Source organism: Lynx canadensis, chromosome D2, assembly GCF_007474595.2.
Source record: "Lynx canadensis isolate LIC74 chromosome D2, mLynCan4.pri.v2, whole genome shotgun sequence".
NCBI classification, from domain to species: Eukaryota; Metazoa; Chordata; class Mammalia; order Carnivora; family Felidae; genus Lynx; species Lynx canadensis.
Genome location: NC_044313.2, coordinates 71,611,655 through 71,636,604, shown reverse-complemented (window position 1 = coordinate 71,636,604; position 24,950 = coordinate 71,611,655). Strand labels below are relative to the sequence as shown.

Below are 24,950 nucleotides of genomic sequence, written 5' to 3'. Positions count from 1 at the left end.
ATAACAAAACCGTTTGGTTTACTAGAGTGATACGAAGTTCTGTTATCTGATAAGCCTAGTCCTCCTGTTTTTACTTTTTTCTTGCTGTTTTGTGGTGGATGCTATTCTCGCTCAAGTTCTCCTCAGGTGAAATTCAGAATTACATTTTATAATAACCTCTGCTGGAATTTTGATGGATATTGTCTGGAATTTACAGATTGAGAAAGAAAATAAACAGCAGTCAGTAACATGGTGTATCTTTGTGATCATTCAGTTTTTTAAATGTCTTTTGGTAAAATTTTCTTTTTCTTTGAGATTTGTAATCTCTGGATGGATTATTTCTGGATATTTTATAGGTTTATTGTGATTAGGAATAGAATCTTTCCTGTCACATTTTTAATTGGTCACTGCTGATATACAGGAAAGTGATTTATCTTTTTTGTTTAAAAAAATTTTTTAATGTTTATTTTTTAAGAAAGACAGTGTGAGCGAGGGAGGGCCAGAGAGAGAGGGAGACACAGAATCCGAAGCAGGCTCCAGGTTCTGAGCTGACAGCACAGAGCCTGATGCAGGGCTCGAACTCACGAACCGTGAGATCATGACCTGAGCTGAAGTCGGGTGCTTAACCGACTGAGCCATCCAGGCGCCCCAGTGATTTTTTTAAATTTGATCTTATTTTGGGTGCCTTTACTGAACTCTATTATAAACATAATATTCCAATTAATTCTCTTTGATTTTCTGGTGGAAAGACATATCTGCAAATAATGACAATTCTGGCACTCCCCCACCCCCCAATATTTATCCTCAATCCTTTTTCTTATTACATTGGCTGTGACCCCCCAGTGCAGTGTTCAAGTGGGCATCTGTGTTAGTTTCCTATTACTGCTATAACGAATTACCACCAACTTGGTGGGTTAAAGCAACAGAAGTTAATAATTACCCTACGGTTTTGGAGATCAAAAGTCCAAAATGGCGTTCGCTCGGCTACAGTCAGGATGTCTGCAGGGCTGTGTTCCTTCCGGAGGCTCTGAGGGGAGAATCCATTGCCTATTCTAGAGGCTGCCCTTCCTCCATCTTTCCAGCTGGGAGTGCAGCATCTTTCAATCTCTCTCTGACTCCAACTCTACTTCTCCTGCTTCCTCCTTTCACTCACAAGGATCCCTCTGAGTACATTGGGCTCACCCAGATAGTCCAGGGTAATCTCCCCTTCTCAAAATTCGTAATTTAATCACATCTGCAAAATTTCCTTCCAGTGTTTAAGGTAACATATTCACATGTTGCAGGTGGTAGGATATGGACATCTTTGGGGGCCCGTTATTCTGCCCACAACAGCATCCTTGCCTTAATCCAGATGTTTCAGGGAACGAGAGTAATATTTTAGCAGTAAAAAGTAAGGTTTGTTGCAGGCTTCCAGCCGACCATTTTATCAAGCCAGGGAGTTTCCTCTTCTTCCTAGATTGCTAGATAAAGCTTTTATCAGGAAACGATGCTGAATTATTTTAAAATGTGGGGTCAGGCATCAGATGATCTTTTTCTCCTTGAAACTATTAACGTAATGACTTACATTCATAGAGGTCTTCATGCTGAAATAGCCTGCAAATTCTAGGATAACCTCTATTTGGTCATGATATATTATTCTTCTTATACAATTATGGGTTCGACTTGCTAATATTTTATTTACTATATAGTTACATGTACGTTCAAAGTGTGAGTGGCCCATGACCTTCATGTGTGCATCTGAGCATGCACACAATATACTCTTGCATAATTTTTTAAAAATATTTTTAAAATGTATTTGTTTTGAGAGAGACAGAGAACATGAGTGGAGGAGGGACAGAGAGAGAGGGAGACGCAGAATCCGAAGCAGGCTCCAGGCCCCAGGCTGTCAGCACAGAGCCTGACGCGGGGCTTGAACCCACAAGCCGCAAGATCATGACCTGAGCCGAAGTCGGACACTTAACCCACGGAGCCACCCAGGGGCCCCTCTTGCATAATTTTAAAATCAGGAATATTCCCTTAGGTGTACTTTATGCACAGGTCATTCTCACATATTTAATGTTAAAGAGCTAACAGATGATTTTTGAACCCTGACGCCCCAGATGGGTCTTTTTTTTTTTTTTAATTTTTTTTTTTAACGTTTATTTTACTTTTGAGACAGAGACAGAGCATGAACGGGGGAGGGTCAGAGAGAGGGAGACACAGAATCGGAAACAGGCTCCAGGCTCTGAGCCATCAGCCCAGAGCCCGACGTGGGGCTCGAACTCACGGACCGTGAGATCGTGACCTGGGCTGAAGTCGGACGCTTAACCGACTGAGCCACCCAGGCGCCCCCCAGATGGGTCTTATACAGCAGCCTAGCATAAGTCACAAGCTCTACTTTATTTGATAGATTTAGTGGGGACATATTTTTGACTTTACAACAGTGACACATCTCTGATGGACAGTCCTCGAGAAATAAAAATATATACATGCAAAGTTAGGGAGAATGACTAAATTGAGAATGATGCCTGGGAGAAGAGAAGCTCCATGGAGCGGGGCTGTCTGGAGGCCAGGCCCAGCCATCCGGGGTGGGTGTGGGGATCCTAGAAGTGGGAGCCAGCATCTGGGTCTCGGCTGTGCCCTGAGTGACTTTGGACAAAACCCTTGCCCCCTCTCTGGTCTCCCTTCTGCCTGTGTCAGGTTTAACGTGGAGTCTGAGACCCCCTCCCCCTTTCCCCATTCACCTTCTTGGATCTGTCCTCCCTGAGACTGGACCCCTCCAATCACCACCCTTTACTGGGGGGCTCAGATCCCTGGGGGACTGAAGTTCCCTTCCTCACCTCCTTCTGGAAACTTAAGGGTATTTTTGCGCAAACTCCCACAGAGTTTGGGGGAAATCTAACAGGAAAGGGATAAACCTTCAGCTGTTTTCTTAGTGCCTCCACTCAGCTGCCATTAGTTTGGCTCTTAAAGAGCCAGGCCCCCTTTTCTCACTGCCATCCAGCAGTGAGGCTTTCTACCTATTGGAGGAGACTTTGGGGCTGAGAAGGGGGAGTCCCAGCCAAACTGGGGTTTCATGTAGCCCCTTTGCAGCTGTTGGAGTCATCCAAGGGCCTCCCCTCAGCTGGGTCTGGGAGGGCTCTAGGGGGCTAGGAGCTGTGTTGCCTGGGTTCTGTCCCCTCACTCTACATCAGACACTTTATTGCTGGACCTTAGTGGGGTAGGCTTGCCCCTGCTCTTCCAGAGCCTAGAAGGGAAGACTGGAGGGCTTCCTGGAGGAGGCTGTGGAATGGGAGGGGTCGGGGGAGGAGAAAGAGGCCAGCAGCAAGCCTCTGCACATTGGGGTGGGGGCTGGGGCCTGGCAACACCTTAAATGAGGAGCTGAATACAAGCGAGCAAAGACCACAAAAAATACAATGTCTTAAAATGTTGATGTGTTTTGGAGATAGAATGGGTTAGTGTGGAGGTTCCAAGTAAACCCTGGTAATTTTTTGAGATTTGGTGTTTGAGACCTATCTTCTTTGAAGAACTGGGTCTCCCACTGCAGAAAGGCACACATACATCAAAGGATGCCTTCACAGGAAGTCAAAATAGTTTCCCTGGCCCCAAGCTACGAGATAGCTTGACGATGGTCTTCAAGTACATGGAAGGCGGCAAGTGGAGCCTGGCAGGTGCTCCGTTTATAGAGATAAAGGCAAAAAGATGGTGGCATTTTATAGCAGCACCATGTCTGCCTGAGGAAGAAATTGTACTGGCTCTTGGGAGCAGACTAGGGTTCCAAGAGGATAGAGAAGCCCAAGATCAGTGTAGTCATGAAAAACAGTAGGCAAATAAGACAGCCGTAGGTGCGCTATGTCAAGCCCTGTGCGGGAGGCCATTAAAATCGGGTCATCCAGCTGAAATCAGAATCTTGGAGCCTGTAGAAAACATGTAAGTTTGAAGCAGAGGAAAGAATTTATAGCCCAGAAAAAGAAGCAAGCATTCCTGGGACCTTAAACTGTAATACTGCTCGGGGAGGTCTTCTGCCCTGGCCTGGTGTATGGGTTCCACTCTGTGATCAGCTTCGTAGCTTCTCTGATGGCTGGACTTCTTTAGGAGACACCCAGATTCTCTGGTCCCCTGAGCCCCAAATCTCAAGATTACTTGGGCAGATCGATCAGAACATAGAACATAGACCCCAGGTCCCATCACAAACCACCCACTGAGGATCTCCAGGAACTGGGTCAGGACATCTCTGGTTGATTTTGAACAGCTGCCCTGTGGCTGACTCCTCGGGTCCTCGGGGCCAGGCTTGGGAAACAGTGGCACGGGACAATGACAGTTGACCCCATCGATAGGGAGGCTGGAGGGAGCACAGAACTATTGGGTGTTCAAACGTCATGAAGTCAAATGTGGTTTTGAAAAGCTTCTCATCAAAGCTTGCCTTTGAATTATTTCTCGCTTGGGAATTACTATTCCACAATTTGTTTGGAATTTATTTAAAAATTTTTTTTTTTCAACGTTTATTTATTTTTGGGACAGAGAGAGAGAGAGAGCATGAACGGGGGAGGGGCAGAGAGAGAGGGAGACACAGAATCAGAAACAGGCTCCAGGCTCTGAGCCATCAGCCCAGAGCCTGACGCGGGGCTCGAACTCACGGACCGCGAGATCGTGACCTGGCTGAAGTCGGACGTTTAACCGACTGCGCCACCCAGGCGCCCCTGGAATTTATTTGAAACAGCAACACTGGGGGCGCCTGGGTGGCGCAGTCGGTTAAGCGTCCGACTTCAGCCAGGTCACGATCTTGCGGTCCGTGAGTTCGAGCCCTGCGTCAGGCTCTGGGCTGATGGCTCAGAGCCTGGAGCCTGTTTCCGATTCTGTGTCTCCCTCTCTCTCTGCCCCTCCCCCGTTCATGCTCTGTCTCTCTGTCCCAAAAAAATAAATAAACGTTGAAACAGCAACACTGGAGGCCGCACACTTGCTCTCCAGTTATTAAGCGGGATTCTGCGGTGTGAACATCCTTCTGTTTATATCTGAAGCTTCTGCTGAAATGAGGATAATGGCAGCAGTGAACATTTACAGTGTGCTTGCTCTGTGTGTACTGGGGGCAGTGCTCAGCACTTGACGCGAGTTTATGTCAAGTAGAAAGGCTTGACGGAGGATGAGGCAGTACGGTTATTGGCCCCATTTTACAGCTGGAAAAACCAACGCGCGGAGAAGTGACCGGCGTGATGATTCACCACGGTGGAGTCTTGCCCAGTCTCCAGACTCCTGCTGCTGACACTGCTCTCTGCCACCGCTAATTCTGTCCCCTCTGCAGAAATTCCTCAGGTCGCCCCCATCCGTGTGGATGTTTCCCTGGGGCAGCTGGGCTACCCCATGGCACCCACCTTTCCCTCCTCACACCCCTAACCTCCCTTTGTTGACGGCTTTTCCTCCGCAGGCCTGTGTTGTGGAGAGCTGCCGATGGGACTCACGGCCCCCGAAGGTCACTGTGGTCGGTGCTCAGGGTTGCGCCTCCCTCTGCGCCACCCCCTGCCCCGTCCTGCTGGCCCAGGGCCCTTTCCTGTGGGATTTGCCGCCACCTTGTGCTCAGTGCGCCCCCACCCCCACCCCCATCCCCCGCTCTTGGACATGTCCTCTGTTTCGTTCAGGACTCAGGCATGGGTCCCAGAGGACAGATGAATGCGGGGCACTGGGGTGTATTTGTCCCCTCCCCCCACTGACACATGTCCACTGTCCTCAAACCACACTTGTGCACCCAGTCCCCCATGTGAAGAGATCCTAGCAAGCCCCCACCTGGCCCCCACATATACCTGGACAAGCTTGATCCTAAGGATAAACACAGAACGGAAGAGACGATAATGAGGACAAGGGACTTGCCAATAACAACAAGTATCAGAGCCAAAATTGAAGCTTAGGCATCCCTCCAGCCCTTCTGGGCCATATGCTGCCCCTCTGTGCAGTACCTGAACTCTAACTTTTTTTTTGATTAAGTATTTATTTATTTCTTGGGAGACAGAGAGACGAGGGGAAGAGAGAGAGAGGGAGACACAGAATCTGAAGCAGGTTCCAGGCTCTGAGCTGTCAGCACAGAGCCTGACACGGGGCTCGAACTCTCAACCAGGAGATCAATGACCTGGGTCGAAGTCGGACACCCAACCGACTGAGCCACCCAGGCACCCCTGTGCGGTACCTGAACTCTAAAACCAAGTAAAGCACGTTGGCCCTACCTGAGGGACACCACTGCTTTCTTTCAGAGTGCCCTTTACCAGGTGGGAGGTAGCTGGGATCCAAACCACGGGTTGGTTTGATTCCAGAGCCGGTAGACTAGCTTCCTGGGTAAAGAATCCATGAAGGAATTATAAATACGCCATCAATGCGGGGCGTGTGCTGAATGTATACACTAATTTAAACTTTTGAAAATGGCTGGTGACTGACCTCAGGATGGTGAGGTGTGGGGGGAGTACAGAGTTTAGTTCATTCGAACACACATCTTCCAGTTACACACTCTCAAAGCAAGTCTGGGTTTCTGGCCAGGTGGGTAGCTGGAGGGGAGCCGTGGCTTTGCTGCCACACGTCCTCAGCGCTATGAGATGTTGAACATTTGTTCCCGCCTGCCTCTTTCTCATCCTTGCTGGCCTGTTTCCTCTTACAGAAGAGGGTTATAATAATCGAAATTGTGCAGGCATCCACGAAAATGAGACGAGATGATGGGATGAAAAGCGCTTAGTAATCCACAAACCAGCAGAAAAATGGAAATCGTCCCCATCTTTCTGTCTCACTGGGCAACTGGACCATGTTTGTTTGTTCTTGTCGGCGGGGGGGGGGGGGGGGGAATCTTTAGCAGGAGAACGTGGCCAGGGGTGATGGAATCAGCCGTGATGCCAGCGCGTGTGGCCAAATAGCACGGAGGGAAGAAAGCGCCCGTAAGGTGTGCTTTGCTCTCCGTGTGGACGTGCTCTCTGGGTCTGGAATACCGACCGAGGCAAACAGGCGGGGCTCCTTCCGCAGCCCCGTGACTAATCAGCAAGCATCGGAAGCCCAGCCTGCAAATCACACTTAATTGTTCGCATATGTTCTCCAAGCTCTCCGTTTATGGCGAAGGTACCAGAAGGCTCTTCGCCGTGCTGATCTGTAAACACATAGTGCAGGGGCCTGTTTGGAAATGGGCTCAAGTGAACAAATCAGTCGTTGTTCTGGGGAGCCCACTGTGAGTCCTGCAGAAACGACCCCAGCCTTAAAGCCGTCTCCCTCCGAGTGCTAAAACGCATCAAGGCTGGATCCCAGATAATGACCCCATTGTCCAAAACTGAAAATCCACGAACTCCAGCGGTTCGGTTTCCCCGAAAGAGCAGCCTTCTCAGCTCAGCAGAGGTACTGTGAGCGTCTGGGCCACGTGGTTCCTTCTTGTGGGGACCAGCCTGTGCCTCACGGCCGTGAACCTGCCTGACTTCTTCCCACGAGACACCACAGCACGCCAGCAACCCCGACCTGGTTGTAACACACGAGGACGTCTCCAGATGTCCCCCAGGGGCCCAGATTGCCTGCAGTTGAGAACCAGTGAGCGAGGGTGCAGGTGAGAGCTGGGCTGGTCCAGTCAGTGTGAGCAAAAGTGGGGCTTAGAGGGGAGGATAAAGGAACTTCGGGCTAGAGCAGAGCCAAGAGGATGCCTCTGTGAATAAAGAAAGCCGAGTTCCGAGACGGTGCAAACAGCCTTTGCTTCAACTGGCCATCCTCAAATTGTCCTTGTAAGGCGATGGCGGAGGATGCTGAAATGGGCCGGACCACTTAAAGCGTAAGCCTTGGGCCCGGCGTGAGGTAGAGTATCAGCAGCGAGGACAACAGGAGTTTGGACGAGCGGAAGATCACTGAGACCCAGCCTTGCGGTCGCTGGCGTCTGCTGGGATGGCAGAGTCCCCGTGAGGCAGAGGCTGGGACATCTGCGCACGTTGGCACACACACGTGCATGAATGCACACGTAGTGAAAACGGCAAACTCGTTACTCTAGTCCCCGCCCTGCGGAGCGGGGATCGAGCCCTGCCGGAGAGTGGCTCAGGGCCAAGCGGGAAGCAGTGCAGACCCGGCCCCTCTGATGGAGTCAGGTGCAGGGGCAGGACCAGACATTTGCTCTCGGGTCGAGAGGTATGGTGTTACAACCTCAGCCACATATACAGGTCTTTTCCATTAAAAAGAAGATGCGCTCAGGTACCAGCTACTCGCCGTCGTGAGAAGGAATAATATTTTTCTACTGGGGTTTCTATTGAGATTTTAGCATGTCTTTAGGGCCACGGAAGCTGGTGCTTTATGTTGGCACCACGGCCTTGGTTGTGTGCGTGTGGGTGCGCGTCTTTAACACACGGCCATACACGTGTCAGGTTTCTTCTGGAACATGTTCTGACCTGTCTCCGGCCTCACCCCACACAGCTGGACACAGCAACCCCCGCGCTGGCGATTGCCCGGCCAACAGATTCTGTGACAGGACAGGATGATCCCAGGTGGGGTGGGGGGGGGGGGTGGCTGTTTATCCCCATGAAGGTCAACCTTGACTGACTGTCTACTCCAGCTGTTGGCCTGGCGGCGGGGCGGGGGCTCGTCATCTCTCAGCGGAATCTGAAAAAGACAAAGCCCTATGACGGTCCAAATCAGAAACATGCTGCAGGCCTCCTGGAGACCTCGCGCTCTCTGCCCCCTCCCCCGAAAGCCCTCCCCCCGCTCGTTACATCCCTCTGCCTCCCTCTCCTTCATTCTCTGGAGGATAAAAGGCAGGTAATGAAACGCCTTTCTTTTAGGATGCCTTTACCTTTAAGGTGCGAGGGATAAGACCCCCCAATCCGGGGAAATGCCGGTTCAGGCTTTGCCTTCTGCATTGAGATTCACTGGAAAAGAACAGCCTTACGTGCCACAGTGTCATTTTTCTCCAAAAAGAGAAATGACGAGTAAAGCATCTGTTGTTGGGGGCCTTCCCGCTTTCCGTCCTGATAAGTAAGCAGCCTGTGGCTGTCATGGACATGCTCCGGGAAACAAGATGCTGGCGCCTTGAACTCCTGGCTCTGCTCTTTTCTCTGCAGACGCTGCTCTGGGTGTCTGGGCGAGCCCCGTAATCTTCCTTTGCCGCCACCCCCATCCCTGCGTCTGGAGGAGTGTTTTCTCTTCCTGGGTGTGTAGGCAGCCTTTCCGGGATAAAACCCACCGGTGTTCTGCCATCTAGCTGTTCCTTTGCAGGGCTTAGCTCTCATCTGGTGACGGGGGCATTTTCGGCGGTTTTCAGCTGAGAGCAGATGGTACTCGTCACTGTAAAACTTGTGCTCGGCCCTGCTGTCCTGTGCCTCCCCCATTGGTGCCTCCCAGGTGGCCACTGAGCCCACAGCCCCGGGAAGTCTTTGTTCTGTGAAGGGAGAGCCTTTCGGGAAGGCTTTCCTCCTGGAACCCTTTCTGGAAGGTTCTGGGCTCCTCCAAGCCACAGCACCCCAAGCCCCCCCCGCCTAGACCCTGGCTGCTTCCGTTTCCCACAGTCTGCTCTGACTCGAAGCCACGGCGTCCCTCTCAAGAGGGTTCCAGAAGGAAATTAATGCGAGTGGTACATTTTGCAACGAAATGCTAAAATAGCAATCAGTGGAACTATTTCCCTGACGTGCAGGTCTAATGTGCTGCGTTGAATCAAAAGTCTTGCTCAGTGAGCCAACTCATTAAATCCTTATGAGCGGCCATCCTCAGAGATTTTCCTTCTCACACATTCTCCTGCTCATTCTGTCCCAGTTCAGCCCTATCAGGACTGCTGTTTCTCGTACTCGCCTCGTAACTACCTCTCAGGGATGTGAGAGGCCAGGGTCGTTCGCGGTGGCTGTGATGGAGGATGTGGGTGGAAATAAAGGAGAGAGGAAGAACACCTCTTCCTGTCCCCATTACGTGGGATCCATCGCCTTTCCCAAACCCGGGTTCCTGATGCTCATCCAAGACGGAAAGGACCCAGGCCATGAAAGATTTCCCTTGGGCAAGCCATGTGTTCTGGGTCCAGGCAAGGCTCAGTTATGTGCAGGAAATGGAAGCAGAGCAGGAAAAGCTCAGAAACGTGAAAACCTGGATAATCCTGAAAAACCCTTTGGCCGTTCATTCTAACCCTCCCCCGTATTCCATTTCCAGCAGCCATTCACAAAAGGGCGTGCCTGGGGAACGGAAGGGCTCAGACAATCCAGATGACCGATTCGGGATTCTGACGGGTGTCGTTGCTTTCTCTGCATCCTGTGGTAGAATCCAGTTCTTATTATGAGTGACCTAACCTGGAGGAGACCTTGAGAAACGCAAAGGAGAATGGTCCCCAGGTGGCCCTGTCAGTCACCCCCCGAGGAGGTCACCGCTGAGCCTCCTGGAATGGAGCGCCTGCATGTGGGGGCTCGCGGTGACCACGGCCTGCACCGTCACACTCAGACATCAAGCACGAGTGGCTTGGGTGGCTCCCACAGCTACTGAGGCTGACCACGACCCCGGCTGTCGGGGTGGGGGTGCGGGTCTGGGCGCAGGCTCTGGCCGGGCAGTGGTACACTCTGGGCTGCTCAGGCTTTTAAAGGCTGGAAGGTCCTTCTTGGCGTGACAGATGGGGGGCTCGGACCTTGCTCAAAGCGACAGGTTTCTGAACACTGTTCAGTGGGAACAAACAGTAATTTGGACTTTGCTTTTCAGCCTGGACTCTTTCCTGTATGGCCTTCACACCCTCTTCAAAGGTGACTTTAGAATAACAGCACGAGACGAGTGGGTATTTGCCGACATGGACCTTCTGCATAAAGTTGTCGCCCCGGCCATCAGGATGTCCCTGAAGCTTCACCAGGTAAAAACCAAAATAACAATCCATTTTTTATAAAAGGATAAGCCTGAAACATGATGGGGGACAAAGCCTTTTTCAAAAACATAGTCCTTTTCTTGGCATGACGTTTGTGAGCGGGCGTGTAACTAAGCATCGAGGCCGTCCAGGTATTCTTGACCTCAGCGGTGGTGATTGGTCTGCAAGAGCTGCTTGGGGGTGGTGATGTCCTGCTAGGACAGAGAAGGGGAGCTGGCCACCGAAAATGACATCTCAGAAGTACCCAAACTGTATTGCAAAGGCAGAGAAACCTAAGGCTGAAAGCCATTTCCCTAGGCACGTTCCAGCGGTTAGGACAATGGGACGAGGACGTGTCCTCTACCCCGTCGGGATTCGGAAGGAGTGTGGGAAGAGAGTCCACGCGGAGTAGACTTGGCCCTTCGGGTCACCGGCCGAGTCGCCATGTGGTCACTCACCCACGGATCAGCTCGCTGGTCTTCCCCAAGCCCGCACATGGACCTCTTTCCCCCCCAGGACCAGTTCACTTGCCCCGATGAATATGAAGACCCAGGAGTCCTCTATGAGGCCATCCAGTCCTTCGAGAAGAAAGTCGTGATCTGCCACGAGGGCGACCCGGCCTGGAGGGGCGCCGTGCTGTCCAACAAGGAGGAGCTGCTCACCCTGCGTCACGTGGTGGACGAGGGCACTGACGAGTACAAGGTCATCATGCTCCACAGGACCTTCCTGAGCTTCAAGGTGATCAAGGTACAGTGGCCCTACCTCCCGGCTGGCACCAGCGGTCACGTCTCAGGGACACAGTCTCGGAGGAGCGGAGGTGGGCAAAGGGGCCAGGGTCCCTCGAGCCTGTGAAAACCAGTGTGTCCACAAGGGCTTTGGCGAGGAGTCCTGGTAGACATGCGTGTAGATGAGGGTCAGGATCTGCCTTGTTTTTAAACACTTTTCTAGTTCACCAAAGTTCCAGAACTTTCTGTAATAACCTATCCCTGGACCTGGGGGCTTTCTTACCAGTGTTTCTTTTCTTCGTATAGCTTCGAACCACTGGACCAAAGCAACAGCTTTCTTATTCGCCCTGTTTCCCCATGAAAGTGGCATCATACCCATCTTACAGGACTGCCCGCGGCTCCGGCTTGACTGCGAAAACAGCTTTAGGCCAAAGTCCTGTGGTCACAGATACTCAGACCCATAGCCCCGGTCGCTCTCCGTAGGTTAAAATCAACAGACTGAAAACACATGCCACCATCTGCTTTTCTCTCCGTTCCTTCCCCCGCCTGCAGGTTAACAAAGAATGTGTCCGCGGCCTCTGGGCCGGGCAGCAGCAAGAGCTCATATTCCTTCGCAACCGCAACCCGGAGCGCGGAAGCATCCAGAACAACAAGCAGGTCCTCCGAAACTTGATTAACTCCTCCTGTGACCAGCCTCTGGGGTACCCCATGTACGTCTCCCCACTAACCACGTCCTATCTAGGGACCCACAGGCAGCTGCGGAGCGTCTGGAGCGGCCCCGTCACTTTGGACGGCATCAGGACGTGGTTCCGAACCAAGTGGTTAAGGTAGGTCTTTACCACCAAGGCCTTCATCCAGACTTTGGGGGGGGGGGGGCGGGGAGAGCTCCCCCACTTCTGGTTAGAATTTCACTGTTGTGTGATTAAAACCGCTATTCCCGTGTGGCCTAACAGATCATTTGTTTCCCTGAGCAGTCTCGGACGACGAATCAGGGAAACCTCACGCAGATGAGAATCTGTGTCCCTCGCACTTGCTGAGGCTGAGGTCTGGCTGGCGTTCATGCACGGCGTTCACGCACAGCGTTTGTGCAGGGCATTCGTCACAGCGTTCATAAACCGCGTTCGTGCACAGGGTTCGCGCACGGCGTTCGCGCGCAGCGTTCGTGCACGGCAATCACGCAGAGCATTTGTACGCAGCGTTCGTAAACAACGTTCGGGCACAGCACTCGTGCACGGAGTTCGTGCACAGTACTCGCGCAGAGTGGCACGGGTTATGGGTCTGCAGGAGTAGCTGTTGTACATCTATTACGGGGCCGGGGCCTGAACTCCCCCAGCACAGGGCTTCCAACCAATAAGCCTTTCTGCTTGGGATAATGTCCCTGGTTAGCTGGGATGAATTCTAGGCGGTTTGGCCCAAGTATGGCAGAGCTCCAGATCTCAGGCCTCGAAGCCCAGGGTTCTTTCAGAAGGTCAAGGCTGCAGCATGTGGATCCCGATGTGTCATTCATTTCTCAGGCACTGGCATCTGGGGAGCAGACCCCTCCCCCGCTCCCCTGCATCCCAAGTGTGGTGCTCACCTGTAGAGTGTGGTCTTTTTTAATCCTGATTTCCACAGGGGTGTGGTGGGGCTTTGGGGGGGGCGGGTAGAAATGTCTGGTGAGAGCCCTTGAAGTCCCTCTCCCCCGACAGGATGCGGAAGGGCTGTAACGCCGGCCAGCACGGTACAGGCAACATCGAAGACGTGGATGGGAGGGCTGCCCCGTCCGCAGGAGGCGGCCGCGCTCCGGGCGGCGAGAGCCAGGAGAGCAGCACCGAGCAGCCCAGAAAAGATGGGACCCACCACTGGTCACCGCACGAAGGGACACAGAGGACAGGTGGGTGCAGCGGGCCTCACGGTTACTGATCGAGGCTCCTCTGGTCCCCGTGACCGACACCACGGGTTATGCTGTCATTCTAGCCTCGGAGAACTCCTTCTTACAAAAAGAAAAAATCAGGATCGGGCCACAGGATGCCCTAAATTTACTGACTCTTGAAGGTTCTACCCAGGAAAACCTCTGGTAGACTCAGCTTTTTTTTTTTTTTAAGTTTATTTATTTTGAGAGAGCACACAAGTTGGGGAGGGGCAGAGAGAGAGGGAGGGAGGGAATCCCAAACAGGTTTCGCACTGTCAGCAAGAGCCCAACAAGGGGCTCGAACTCACAAACCGTGAGATCATGACCTGAGCCGAAATCAAGAGTTGGATGCTTAACCGACAGAGGCACCCAGACGCCCCTATTAGAACTCAACTTTTATCCTTTATCCATATCCTATCACCTTAGCCAGCCATCTGTCTGTCTGTCCATCTGTCCCCCCTCTTACTTGGTGGCCATCGGATCGTGTGCCTACTGTGTGTGGCTGTGCTGTAGCTACCGATCCAGGCTGGCATGTGCCTCCTTCCGGGAGTGGACCCTCATTCCTCTCTGCATCTGTGGGGTGCACAGACAGGCCTCCTGCCCCCCCTTTCCTGCTTCTCTCTGGTTCCTGCCTCCACCCCCCCGCCACATACACCTGCCATTTCAGAGGAAAAGAAACGAGGCAGAAAAGGGTGCCGGCAGACCTGATGGATGAGGTGCACTGGTCCATGCCTGGGGAGAGTTTAAAGTTTAGAATCGCTTTGCAACTGATGCCCACCTAGTGAGGCTCACCCAGGTGGATGAGGTTCTGAAGCCCGCTCCCCTGGGGAGAGGGTAGGAGAGGCGGCACCGAGGGCTCGAGAGGACACGCCAGGTGGCTTCAGGACGGGCAGCTGCTGCGTCCTAGCTCCTGCCCACACATCGGTGCTCGGCTTTGCCCTTCACAACCTGTTAAGCTGTTTCACCTTTTGGCCTTGGCGCTTCCTTACCATCCAGAAGCCTTCGCTAAACACCTCTCTGTGCACGTCCCACGGGCCAGCTCTGTACGGAGGGAGTTAGCAAGGGATGGTCCCTGCCTCCTGGAAGTGCCCCAAGCAAGGCTGAGGATTTGACTGAAACAGTGAGGGTTTACATAAACACAGGCAAGGTGGTAGGTAGATAGATGATAGGAAGGAATGAAGGAGGAAGAAGAAAGAAAGAAAGAAAAAGAAAGAAAGAAGAAAGAAAGAAAGAGAAAAAGAAGGAAAGAAAGAAAGAAAGAAAGAAAGAAAGAAAGAAAGAAAGAAAGAAAATAGTATAATACATATAGGGAGGGACACCTGAGTGTCTTAGTTAAGTGTCCAGCTCTTGATTTCAGCTCAGATCATGATCTCAGGGTTCATGAGTTCAAGCCCCGCTTTGGGCTCTGCACTGATGGTTAGGCACCTGCTTGGGATTCTCTCTCACCCTCTCTCTCTCTGCCCCTCCCCTGCTTGTGCGCTCTCTCTCTTTCTCAAAATAAATAAACTTAAAAAAAAAAAATACACATACATAGGGAGGGGCGGGGGGAGAGACGACTGATAGATGACAGATGGATAAGCCCGAGAGACGGAAAGGTAGAAGATGGGAAGGAAGAAGATGGGGAGAGAGAGGGAGATGGGTGGATAGGCAGAGTGGCTGGCGTTAGCTGCTCAGAGGGGACGGAACCCCCTGCCCCTTGACTGAAGCCATCCTCCCTGAACGCTGAGTGGGCGGTGCCCCTGCCCGGCCCGAGGCCTCAGTGTGTGGCTCGCTCTCAGGCTGGGACTTTCTTACTGCTTGGTTGACCCTTGTTGTTACTGAATGAGGAGTGTTAAGGTTCAAGATCACCGAAGTGATTTTCCAGATGGGAACGTGCAAGGTGGCTTCCACATGGAGAAGAGGCTGCGTGTTTGTCCAGGTGGCTCGTCTGCAGCGGAGAAAGTCTGGGGCCGGGGGATCTGGCGGGAGGAAGGCCGGGTGTGCTGGACGAGTCTCGGACCCAGTGAGACTCCTCCTCTTCGTAAGGAGTAAAAGGGTGCCTGCTGTGCTGGGCCCGGCAGAGAGGCTAGAGTTCCTCCCTCTCCTCACAGCCCAGATGCCGTGGGTCGTGAGTGTTCGTCCGGTTTACAGCCAGAGGCCAGCACCTGGGAGCAAATACAGACTTTGGGGGCAGATATTACAGCAGGATCTTCCAGAGGCCAAACCAGCTGTTAAGTTTTCCTTATTGCTTCTCAAAACTGCTCCTGCCAAGGTCACTCCTGGCTTTCCATGCTCTCCAAGGTGCCTGGGCTCCCAGCCCTCATGACTGTCAGCCCCCCACCCCGCCCCGCGCCCCCCCAGGCTGCCTCAGGCTCCCAGACCAGCGGTCGTCCTGTTCAGGGGCCTGAGGGGGCCCATCGCCAGGCCCCGGTGGCTTTGAAGCCACCCGCCCCGGGTGTATCAGGACATCCCTGCTGCGGTGACAGATCTTAATGAGTAACAATCGTTGTGCCCGACCCTCACCTGTGTGCTTTCCAAGTGCAAATTCACTAGTCTCACCGTGACCCAAAGAGAGAGCCCCTCCCCATACTCACCTTGCAGCTGAGGGGACGGGGCATGAAGTCACATCACTGCCCAGAGTCACGCGGCTGGGACTCAGACCCAGAAGCTGCCATCCTAACCACCGGGCACGGTCCCTGCACTCTGGCCCTGGGGTGCTGTGTCACCTCATCAAGTGCCGCCCTCGTCCTCAAGCCCGGGCACGAGCCAATGGGGCCGCCGGCCTGCACCTGCCCCAGCCCTCCATCTGTGCTGCTGGCCGCGTCCCTGCCCTGAGTTTGTCCTGTCCCCTGGCTGGCGAGTCTCCTCTCACACCTGGTCTCCCTTGTGACCCACGAGCAGGCAAAGCTGACACTCCGTTCCTCCCCAAGCAGCCAGCCGGGCTTCCTTTATGTCCCCACTTGGGGGTGGGGACACAGGGGGAACCCGTGCTGACATGCCTGCAGAGGAGGAGTCACTGCCTCGCTGCAGGGGGTCAGAGGACCCAGAGCGGGGAGGATGGGCCAGCCCGCCCCTCCCCTCCCCTCCCCACCTCACACACAGGAGGCACTTCTCTCTTGCTCTCTTTGGCCCTTCCCGCAGCCCTGATGACTCCTGGCAGCCAGAGCGGTGTCCTTTGAACTTAAGGCAGGTCAAGGCATTCTTCAGCTGAATCTCGGTGTCACGGCCTCCCTTCCCACCAGCGGCAAAGCTGGAGCCCTTTGCCAGGGCAGCTATCACAAAGTACCATGCACGAAATGGCTTGCCCCACAGAAACGGTTGTGTCCCAGTTAGGGATGCTGGAAGCCGGTGATCAAGGCGATCAAGGTGCCGGGAGGTCTGCTTCCTCCCGAGGGCTGCGGGAGGATGTACACCAGGCCTCTCCCAGCTTCTGGGGTCTGCTGGCCGGCTTTGGCATTCCTTACCTTGTAGACACATCACCCCCTCTCTCTGCCTCTGTCTGCACGTGGTGCTCTCCCTGGGACACCTCCCGGGTCTGCGTCCGAATCCCCCCTCTCTTTGAGGACGCCAGTCCCGCGGGAGGAAGGCCCCCCGGTATGACCTCATGGGACAAATTACACCTGTAACCGCCCTATTCCCAAGTAAGGTCACATTCTGAGGTGCTAGGCGTTAGGACTTGAGTGTGTGGATCTGGGGGGCACGCTTCTGCCCTCGCCTGGCCTGCATGGCTCCCCGTGACGGACCATCTCCCCGATACCTACTTTCCGCCCTCTGGCCGGCTCACGTTGCCCTGGTCCCTGGGCCTCCTCGCTGACCCTCGTCACGCAGGCTCCCCCTCAGGGCCTCTGCGCTCCTGCTTCTTCCTCCGGCTCCAACACGCTTCTCCCCACGTCGCGGGTCCCCCGCTCACTCGCCCAGCCTCTCATCGAATGCCGCCTGCTAGAGAGGCGCCAGCAGGCCGGTCACACAGCACCGCCCCCACTCTGCCCTGCCACCACCGCGTCAGGGACCGGGAGCTGTCCACTGTCCCCGGCCTGCGACAGCACAGTGCAGTGGGTGCTGGGTGTGGCCGGCCCTAACTTCCGCAGGGGACGGACAGATGGCCCCCGCCCCATCTCCCCCAGCGAGGGGCCCTCGTGCATGTGTGTAGGCCTCCTAGTCTGCGCGTCTGTACCCCATCTGTACCCTGGCGACAGGGGCAGGAAGGCCCGCCGTCCACCCCGGGAGGCGGGGGTGCCTGGGGCTGTGGTCTGGGCTCTGGGTCTGGGCAGAGATTCCCGAGTGCCAAGTGCCCAGCACAGGGCCCCCCGCAGGAGCGTGTGGGAGCTCGGCCTGTCCCTGGTTTCCTGGCCCTGTGGGGGGAGGTGTGGCCGCAGGAGCGCCTGGGTGAGGCCCCTCTAAAGTGCCAGGCTAGGTGGCCGCTCAGGTCTGTGGTGGCCCTGTGCTCAGCGGTCACTGGTTGAATGAACGAGCAGATGGTTGCCCCCAAGCTCTGAAAGCTGAGTTCAGCCATTCGCACCGAGGCTTCCCTTTAGGGCCAGATGCTGGGTCATATTCCCAAGTGGGACCTCAGCGGTAGCCGGCGTCTGTCCGTCACGGCCGCAAGCACTGGCGCCAAGAGCCGCTCACCCTGCTGGCTTGTCCCGGGTGCCCCAAGCCCCCTGCCAGAATCCCACCAGGGCCCGGCTCTGCACCTTCAGAAAGTTCTCCGGGAAACCTCTCCTGGTGGACACTCTCCTGGTAATGCCTTGGGGACAGGGCCCTGCCCACACCAAACTGGCACGGTCCTGGGAAGAAGGGGGACCCTGGAGGGCAGCCGAGGACCACCCCCTGGGTCCCCTGCGGGCTACCGCCCACCCCTAGAGCATCCGGGGTGTCTCTTGGGAGGCAGTAGGAGCCTCACCTGGTTCACCGAAGAGCTCGAGTTCTGCAGAGAGGTTACCTCCTCCAACCATTCAGGTTAGTGCCCCCAAGGGGGCCCGGGAGCTGAGGGAAGCTGGGGGTCGTGAGTCCCAGACAGGAGATGGCAGGGGCCACCCCTCTGGCCCTCGCCCCCATCCAAGCTCTGGCTGATGCAGAAACTGCCCAGCGTCCCCACCCTCCCCTTGGCAGCTGCCCAGGGTTCTGCCTCGTGTGAGGGCTCCCGGGGTGAGTCCTCCCTTCCTAATGCTCACCTGGGAGCTTCACAGGCGGTGGCATGAGCAAAGCGTCCATTCCGGGGGGGGGGGGGGGTCACAGGGTGGGGATGGAAGCCACAACTGCACTCAAAGGGATGCGGCGTGTGAGACGGTGTCCTTGAAAGTAGCATCTGGGACCCCCAGGAGCTCCTCAGCACAGCAGGGGAATAATCTGGAGGCAGGCTGGCGTGCAGGTCCCCTGAGAGAAATCTAGAGAGGCCCAAAGTGGGTACGCGAGAGGGACAGGTTGCCTCCCCCACATTCGGGACACAGACGCCTCTCCCTCCTGCCCCTGGAAAAGGTAAACGTCACCTTGTTTTTACTACTACTGTGGTTGAAGCCATACAGGGACATCTGCCATCTTGTGTTGACATTCTCTGCACCTGCTCACCCTCTGTGTGAAGTACAAGGACAGGACCGTCGTCTGATCTCCCCATCCCTCGGCAGGTAGAAACATGCCCCACCTCGTAAGCGGCGTGCTGGAGCCCCAGGCCTCGGAGGACCAGGGAGGTGAGGGCTTCCTGAGGCTCCGTGCCGCGGACCCTTGGCACCCGATGAACAGCAGTGCCCACAGGTGTCCGCGGGGTGACAGGACAGCCACACCCAGCTGGCCCTCCAAAGACCGGTACCCCTTACGCCCACCCGCTCCTTGGCGGATGCAGACGGCACGGGCACTCGGGGAGGGTTTCTGACTCGGGCAGGGTCAGGGGACGTTCTCCATTCCCGAGGCCCCGTGTATACCGGCCCCTGGGGTCCCAGGGACAGAAGGCCCCGAAAAGGAGCCCCTGGTGGGAAGGGGCAGCCCCAGCTGGCCGGCCGGCCCTGCCCTGGGGAGCCCAGACCTGCTGCAGCTGGTGGTGCCCTGACGAAGCCACCTGCCCGCCCTTCCGGCAGGCCGGCGCCCCCCACCCCGCCCCCACGGTGCTGCCGCGGAGACCCTGGGTTTCATCTCAGCCACAGCCCTCTCTGGCCTCGCCGTCTCCCCCCAGGCGAATCAAACTCCTGTGCCCACACGAGTGGAGACCAGGGCTCCCAGAAAGGGAGCCTGCCCAGCCAGCGGACGTTAAAGGCTGTCCGCCGGTCAAGGGGAGGGGATTCCCACGCCCAGATCTCTGTCCTCGGCTCGGAAAGTCCCTGCCCCAGCGCCCCGCCCCAGAGGCCACCCTCCAGTGCACGGTGAGGGCCCGGCCTGCCTGCAGGGGCACACCCGGGGGTCTCAGCCTCTAGGGCAAAGTACTGTCTAAGCTTCTCCAGTGGTTCTAATGGCCGAGGTCAAGAAGCCGTGTCCCCACTCGAAACTTTCCGGGGCCAACTCTGTTCCTCATCAGGGATTTATGATGCTCTAGGGTCTCGGTGTGAGGTCAGTCCTATGGGAGGGTCCCTGCCGTCCCTTACTGCCAGTCAGCGTGCTGTGTGCTGAGCCTTTGGGAACAGCGCAGCCGTCGTCCCTTCAGAGGGGCGGGGAGGATGGCGGCCAGTGCCGTGCACACCGTAGAGCAAACAGTTACCACCCATGGGCTGAGCACCGTGCGGGAGGGAGGCCCCAGGGGTCGAGGTGGAGGGCCTGACTCCCTGGAAGGGCACGACAGAGCAGCTTAGCCAAGTGGCAGTGATGGAACGGTCGGAAGGGTGAGTGTGAACCAAATTCTAAGGACAGGGATCTTGTTTTACGGTGCCCAAGGCTCGATTCCCGTAACTGGGGACCCAGCCGCTCCTTCCCCTGGGCTCTACCTCTCGGTTCTCAGCCGAGTATCCCAATCCCGGTCCTTGCCAGACTCCCGGAGGACTGACCCCTGTCCCCAGCCCGCCACACTGCGTCTGCTGCCCCCCTGCCCCCCATGTGCCCTGCACTCACTATACGGTCTCGATCACGGCCCGACGGCCTGCAGTCTTCTTGCCACACCAAGAAGTAGACGTCCCAGCTGGAAGGGGACTGGTCGCTGTGGTGGAGGCTGGTGGCCGACTTGTGGGACGGCAGTTAGGAATTCATAACTAATCTGAATCCCAGACTGGACAGGAAGGCTATGCTAATAGGAGGCGTCCCAGAACCTGTCAGATAACCATCAAGGATGGAGGAATGGTGCCAACATGATGAACCGAGGAGGGTAATTTCTATGGTATTTCAACCCGGGTTCTAAGGAGGTTTGCCCTACAAACGCTCCTCATTTGATAATGGAGAACTGGCAAAGTAAGTAAAATTGGAAAATAATTACCCTGAGCAGCACAGATGAATTTAGCACAATTTGCTTACTTGTTCCACTTGCAGAATTAATTAAAAAAAAAATTAAGAGCAGCAATAACAACCACAAAAGGCAACAAGAGTGAAGCGATGAGATGCGGGGAGGCACGTTATCTTGCACAGAACACAGACCATTCCTCTTGGACGGACAGATGGGTCTTCGTCCCTTTGTTTCTGGGGCCCGCTGATGAGTTCCCCCACCGAGCACGGGTGGTCTGCTACCCAGCCATCAAAATCACTGACTTGCGGATGAATGTAGGGTATTTTTGGACAGCAATCAGCATTACGGTATAAATCACAAACAGATGTTTGGCCTTGTCAGACTGAACAGACTACCAAATCACCGTCTCTGCTAATTCGCATTCGTCAGGGTCCCTTTTCTCCCCGTTTTTCCCTCCAAGAGGGTAACTTAGCTCTTGGGTGTGGGTGGATCAGATGGGCGCCGGCCCTGGGTTGAGAGTGCCAGGCCAGGGGCTGCCCACGCTCCTCCCAGTCCTGTGGGACTCTGAGCGGCACCGTGGGTGGGTCCCTCCAGCAGGTGGGCAGGAGCGACCAGGTGGGGACACCTGTGGAGACGGGCACCCCCCCCCCCATCCTGCTGTCTACACTGCACTGGATCCACATGAGGCAGAGGGCCCTTGCAGCCAAAAAGAGGCAGAGTGGAGGCGGGGCTGGAGGGGACCCCTGGAATCTGTATTAATATGGTCCCTAAGGCACTCTCTCTCAAGGACAGGTCTCTTCTCGGGGCCTCCTATACACATACGTAAGGATTTTAGAATCGCCAGATGCACAATTACTAACTTGGACATTTGGGGTGAGGTGGAACATGAGAAAATGCACGGGACAGTCCTCAGGGGGCCACCCCTTCAGCCCCTCTGTTTTTACCGACTGAATGCCTACATTGTCGCGGCTTCGGGAGACATGTCGATAAGGCAGTTGGTAGAACCGTGTGTGAGGTCACTATCTGCTCCCTTCAAAATGAGAGTTCAGAATTAGAGCCTAGAAATTGTTGCTTAAGCGACTCAGCATCCTGGCGAACACACGCCTTCCTCCCCCCGCTTCCCTATAAAACTGCCAGCGGTCGCTTCCTTCTCCCAGAGACGTGGGCAGGACCAAGCCTTTGGGGCAGTCGGAACCCTTCTGTCGAGAATGGCCTTGTGTCCTCAAGCCTCAGCAGGAGCCCTGAGCCCAGGCGTGGCCGGCACGAGGGAGTTGGGGGCCACGCGCATGTCAATGTGGGCCTGGGCCTGGCCAGTCACACCTGTGAGGGCTTCTTCTTAATGACCTTGATTTTAGGGGAAAACTTTTGTAGAAAACGAAGGCTGGGGCAGGTGGCTCAACCATTCCCCCCGCACCTTTTGAGGCAACTAAAAATGACACAAGCCTGCATGTTTCTTCCCTTCATCGCTGCTTATCAGATGAGCATAAGAACCAAGGTCCTGACGCAGGAACCGAATTGGATTTGCTTGCTAGGGTCAAATTACACTGTCAAGTGACACATCCCAGGGTGCCTGGGTCTGGAGCTTCCGGAAACGCAGGACTCTCGTCGATCACCCTGACCCCTGCTCCCCGTGGCAACACTTCCACTCGCCCGGGGGCTGCCGGGGGCTCTTGGCTCAAGCCACGTCCTCAGGGTCCCGGGAGGGGCCGTCCTGACCTTGGCCACAGTGGACCAACCCGGGGCCCAGCTGCCTGTCTCGCCGCACAGACCTTGACGTTGGTAAGCACCTGCTGTGGCAGCCGGTTCCACTTTCTTTTACAGGCGGGAGGAAAGGCCGGAGCCAGTCTGTCCAAGCACACGAGGCGTTGAGCCAAAGGCCGCCCGGGCTGAGCTCATCGGGCCCCATCCTAGAGAGCCACCCGGCCTTCCTGCAGACGTCCACGTCGGTCCACGAGCTGGCCCAGAGGCTCTCGGGCAGCCGGCTGTCCCTGCACACCTCGGCCGCGTCCCTGCACTCGCAGCCCCCACCGGTCACCACCACGGGCCACCTGAGCGTCCGCGAGCGGGCCGAGGCGCTGATCAGGTCCAGTCTGGGCTCGTCCACCAGCTCCACCCTGAGCTTCCTCTTTGGCAAGAGGAGCTTCTCGAGCGCTCTGGTCATTTCTGGACTCTCTGCCGCGGAGGGGGGCAACACCAGCGACACCCAGTCGTCCAGCAGCGTCAACATCGTCATGGGCCCCTCGGCCCGGGCCGCCAGCCAGGCCACACGGGTAAGGGGCTCGGCCGGCGGGCCAGGGTGGGGGTGTGGGCCCCCGCGTCTGCCATCGCCTCGTCCACGGGGCCCCAGACAGGAGGTGTTCTGGCCGTGCGCGGAGGCAGACGAGACGCACGGCACACGTCCCGCAGGTGATGACACACGGCAGGCAGTATGGAGGCTGCGAGACACCAGAGCTGGGCTGAACTGCTCTCCTTAGCCCCGAACCCGGGATGCGAGCGGGTCCACTTCCCCCCCAGAGCAGGAACGCGTTCTCCTTCATTCCCTTTTCACGCCAGTCTGGCCCGAGGGAGGGGGAAGAACACACATCAACACCGGCGTCAGACTACGGTCCGTTCCTTCCGCCAGATTCAATCTGAAAGCCGCCGTGGTGTGGCCTTCTACGCATGTATTTAAATGCTAGGAAACAAGAGGTTGAGGGACTCCCCCTAAGCAAACGGCTCCTTACCCAGAGCTCCAGGTGAGTGGACGTGAGGCGAACACTCGCGCTTCGTAAGAGAGAAAGTGAGTGAACGGACACTCCCCACCCAGCAGTCGGGAGGCGAGGACGGGAGGCACAGGGCGCACTTGGGTGTCACAGTGCAGGTCTCCCGAACTCCTTCTGGGTGTTCACACATTCTCCTGCTCTAAAAAGCACGGGAGTCACGGCCTGCCCCTCTCTGGTTGGGGGACTTGTCTGCAGCGGGCTGATGGGGACCACGCCATGGGAAGGTGCCCTTCCCACCCCTGGGTCCACGGTCAGCAGGAACCCCCTCCGCGGGGCCGTGGGGCTGCAGCAGTGGTGGGGTTGTGGGCCTCCTGAAGCCCCAGGCCACACCGCCAAGGGCAAGGAGGCTGGCTCCTTCAGGAGCTGTAACTAGGTTTAGTTAGGTCACTAAGGTCTAATCAAGCTTCCCTTATAAAAATGCACAGTAACAGACTTTTCTCCCACCGCTCAATCTAAGATGCCGTCTGTGGGTGTGGTTCTGGGATTCTGGCAAATTCAGTTTCCCTCTTTCCAACAGGACAGCTGGGCCCTTGGCACTCTGTGCACCCAGGGTAAATAACCATCCGTATGACAGTTCAGGGGCAAACCTGCCGTACTGAGCGTTCCTACCAGGCAGGAAGTGTGTGTGTGTGTGTGTGTGTGTGTGTGTGGGAACGCTGGCCAGAACCCAGGAAATCCAGGCACACAGTGACCTCTCCCCCGAGGGCCCGTGTTCCCAGCATGGCCACATGACCTGGGGAAAGGTCCCCGTGTGCAGAGCCCCTAGCCGCCCCCCCCCACCCCCAGCACATTGGACCCCTGGTTTCCTTCCTTCCCCACCGAAGCCAGAACCCCGGGGCCCCCACATCTGACCTGGGACCTGCCGCGTTGGCGGGTTAGGTCGGCCCCTGCGGCGGCAGGTGGGGATTCGAAGCGGTGGTAGGTAACATTTGCTGAGACCCCTGCCTCTCCTTTCTCTCTGGAAGCACCTCTCTGAGCCGTGTGAACCCACCGAGGCCACCGAGCAGGGGCAGCTTCGCGACCGCCGTCTGGCCGAGGCCATGGCAGAGAACGGGGGGCTGATGTGCAGGAGAGCAAGCCAGGAGGACATGGGCCTGGACGACACGGCTTCCCAGCAAAGTGCGTCCGATGAGCAGTAGGGGGGCAGGGCTGGCCAGGAGCCCCTCCTGTGGAAAAACGAGAGCTGCTGTAGCCAACAGTGACTTTACCTCGGGTTCTGGAAGAGTCTCATGTGAGGATAAAACACGGGGCAGCACACCCCCTTCCCCCGACACTGCTCCAAGCCACCCCCGGAGCCCCCCAGATGTGGGACGCACAACACACTTTCCAGAATTTGAAAATTCTAACAAAAAGCCATGTAATATCTTAAATAGAGTAGAGCGCATAAATAACTCTTTCCTGCCCTGAAGGAACTAAGACAAGTGCATGTTAATAATTGGCATTTTATACATTACCGTTACCACGTTAAAGGGACAGCAGCACC

The 24,950-nt window shown here is 55.8% G+C and overlaps 1 protein-coding gene across 2 annotated transcripts in view; it reads left to right on the top strand.

Moving 5' to 3' along the window:
* The window catches only part of PCNX2 (pecanex 2), a 301,846-nt gene extending 277,240 nt beyond the window's left edge, over window positions 1-24,606 (top strand). For both annotated transcript variants that reach the window (XM_030334389.1, XM_032595131.1), the window contains 6 exons: window positions 10,618-10,762; window positions 11,270-11,500; window positions 12,031-12,305; window positions 13,167-13,351; window positions 22,527-22,975; window positions 24,433-24,606. In XM_030334389.1, the coding sequence (XP_030190249.1) occupies window positions 10,618-10,762; window positions 11,270-11,500; window positions 12,031-12,305; window positions 13,167-13,351; window positions 22,527-22,975; window positions 24,433-24,606 (1,459 nt within the window). The remainder of the gene's footprint in view (window positions 1-10,617; window positions 10,763-11,269; window positions 11,501-12,030; window positions 12,306-13,166; window positions 13,352-22,526; window positions 22,976-24,432) is intronic.
* The last annotated feature ends 344 nt before the right edge of the window (window positions 24,607-24,950 follow it).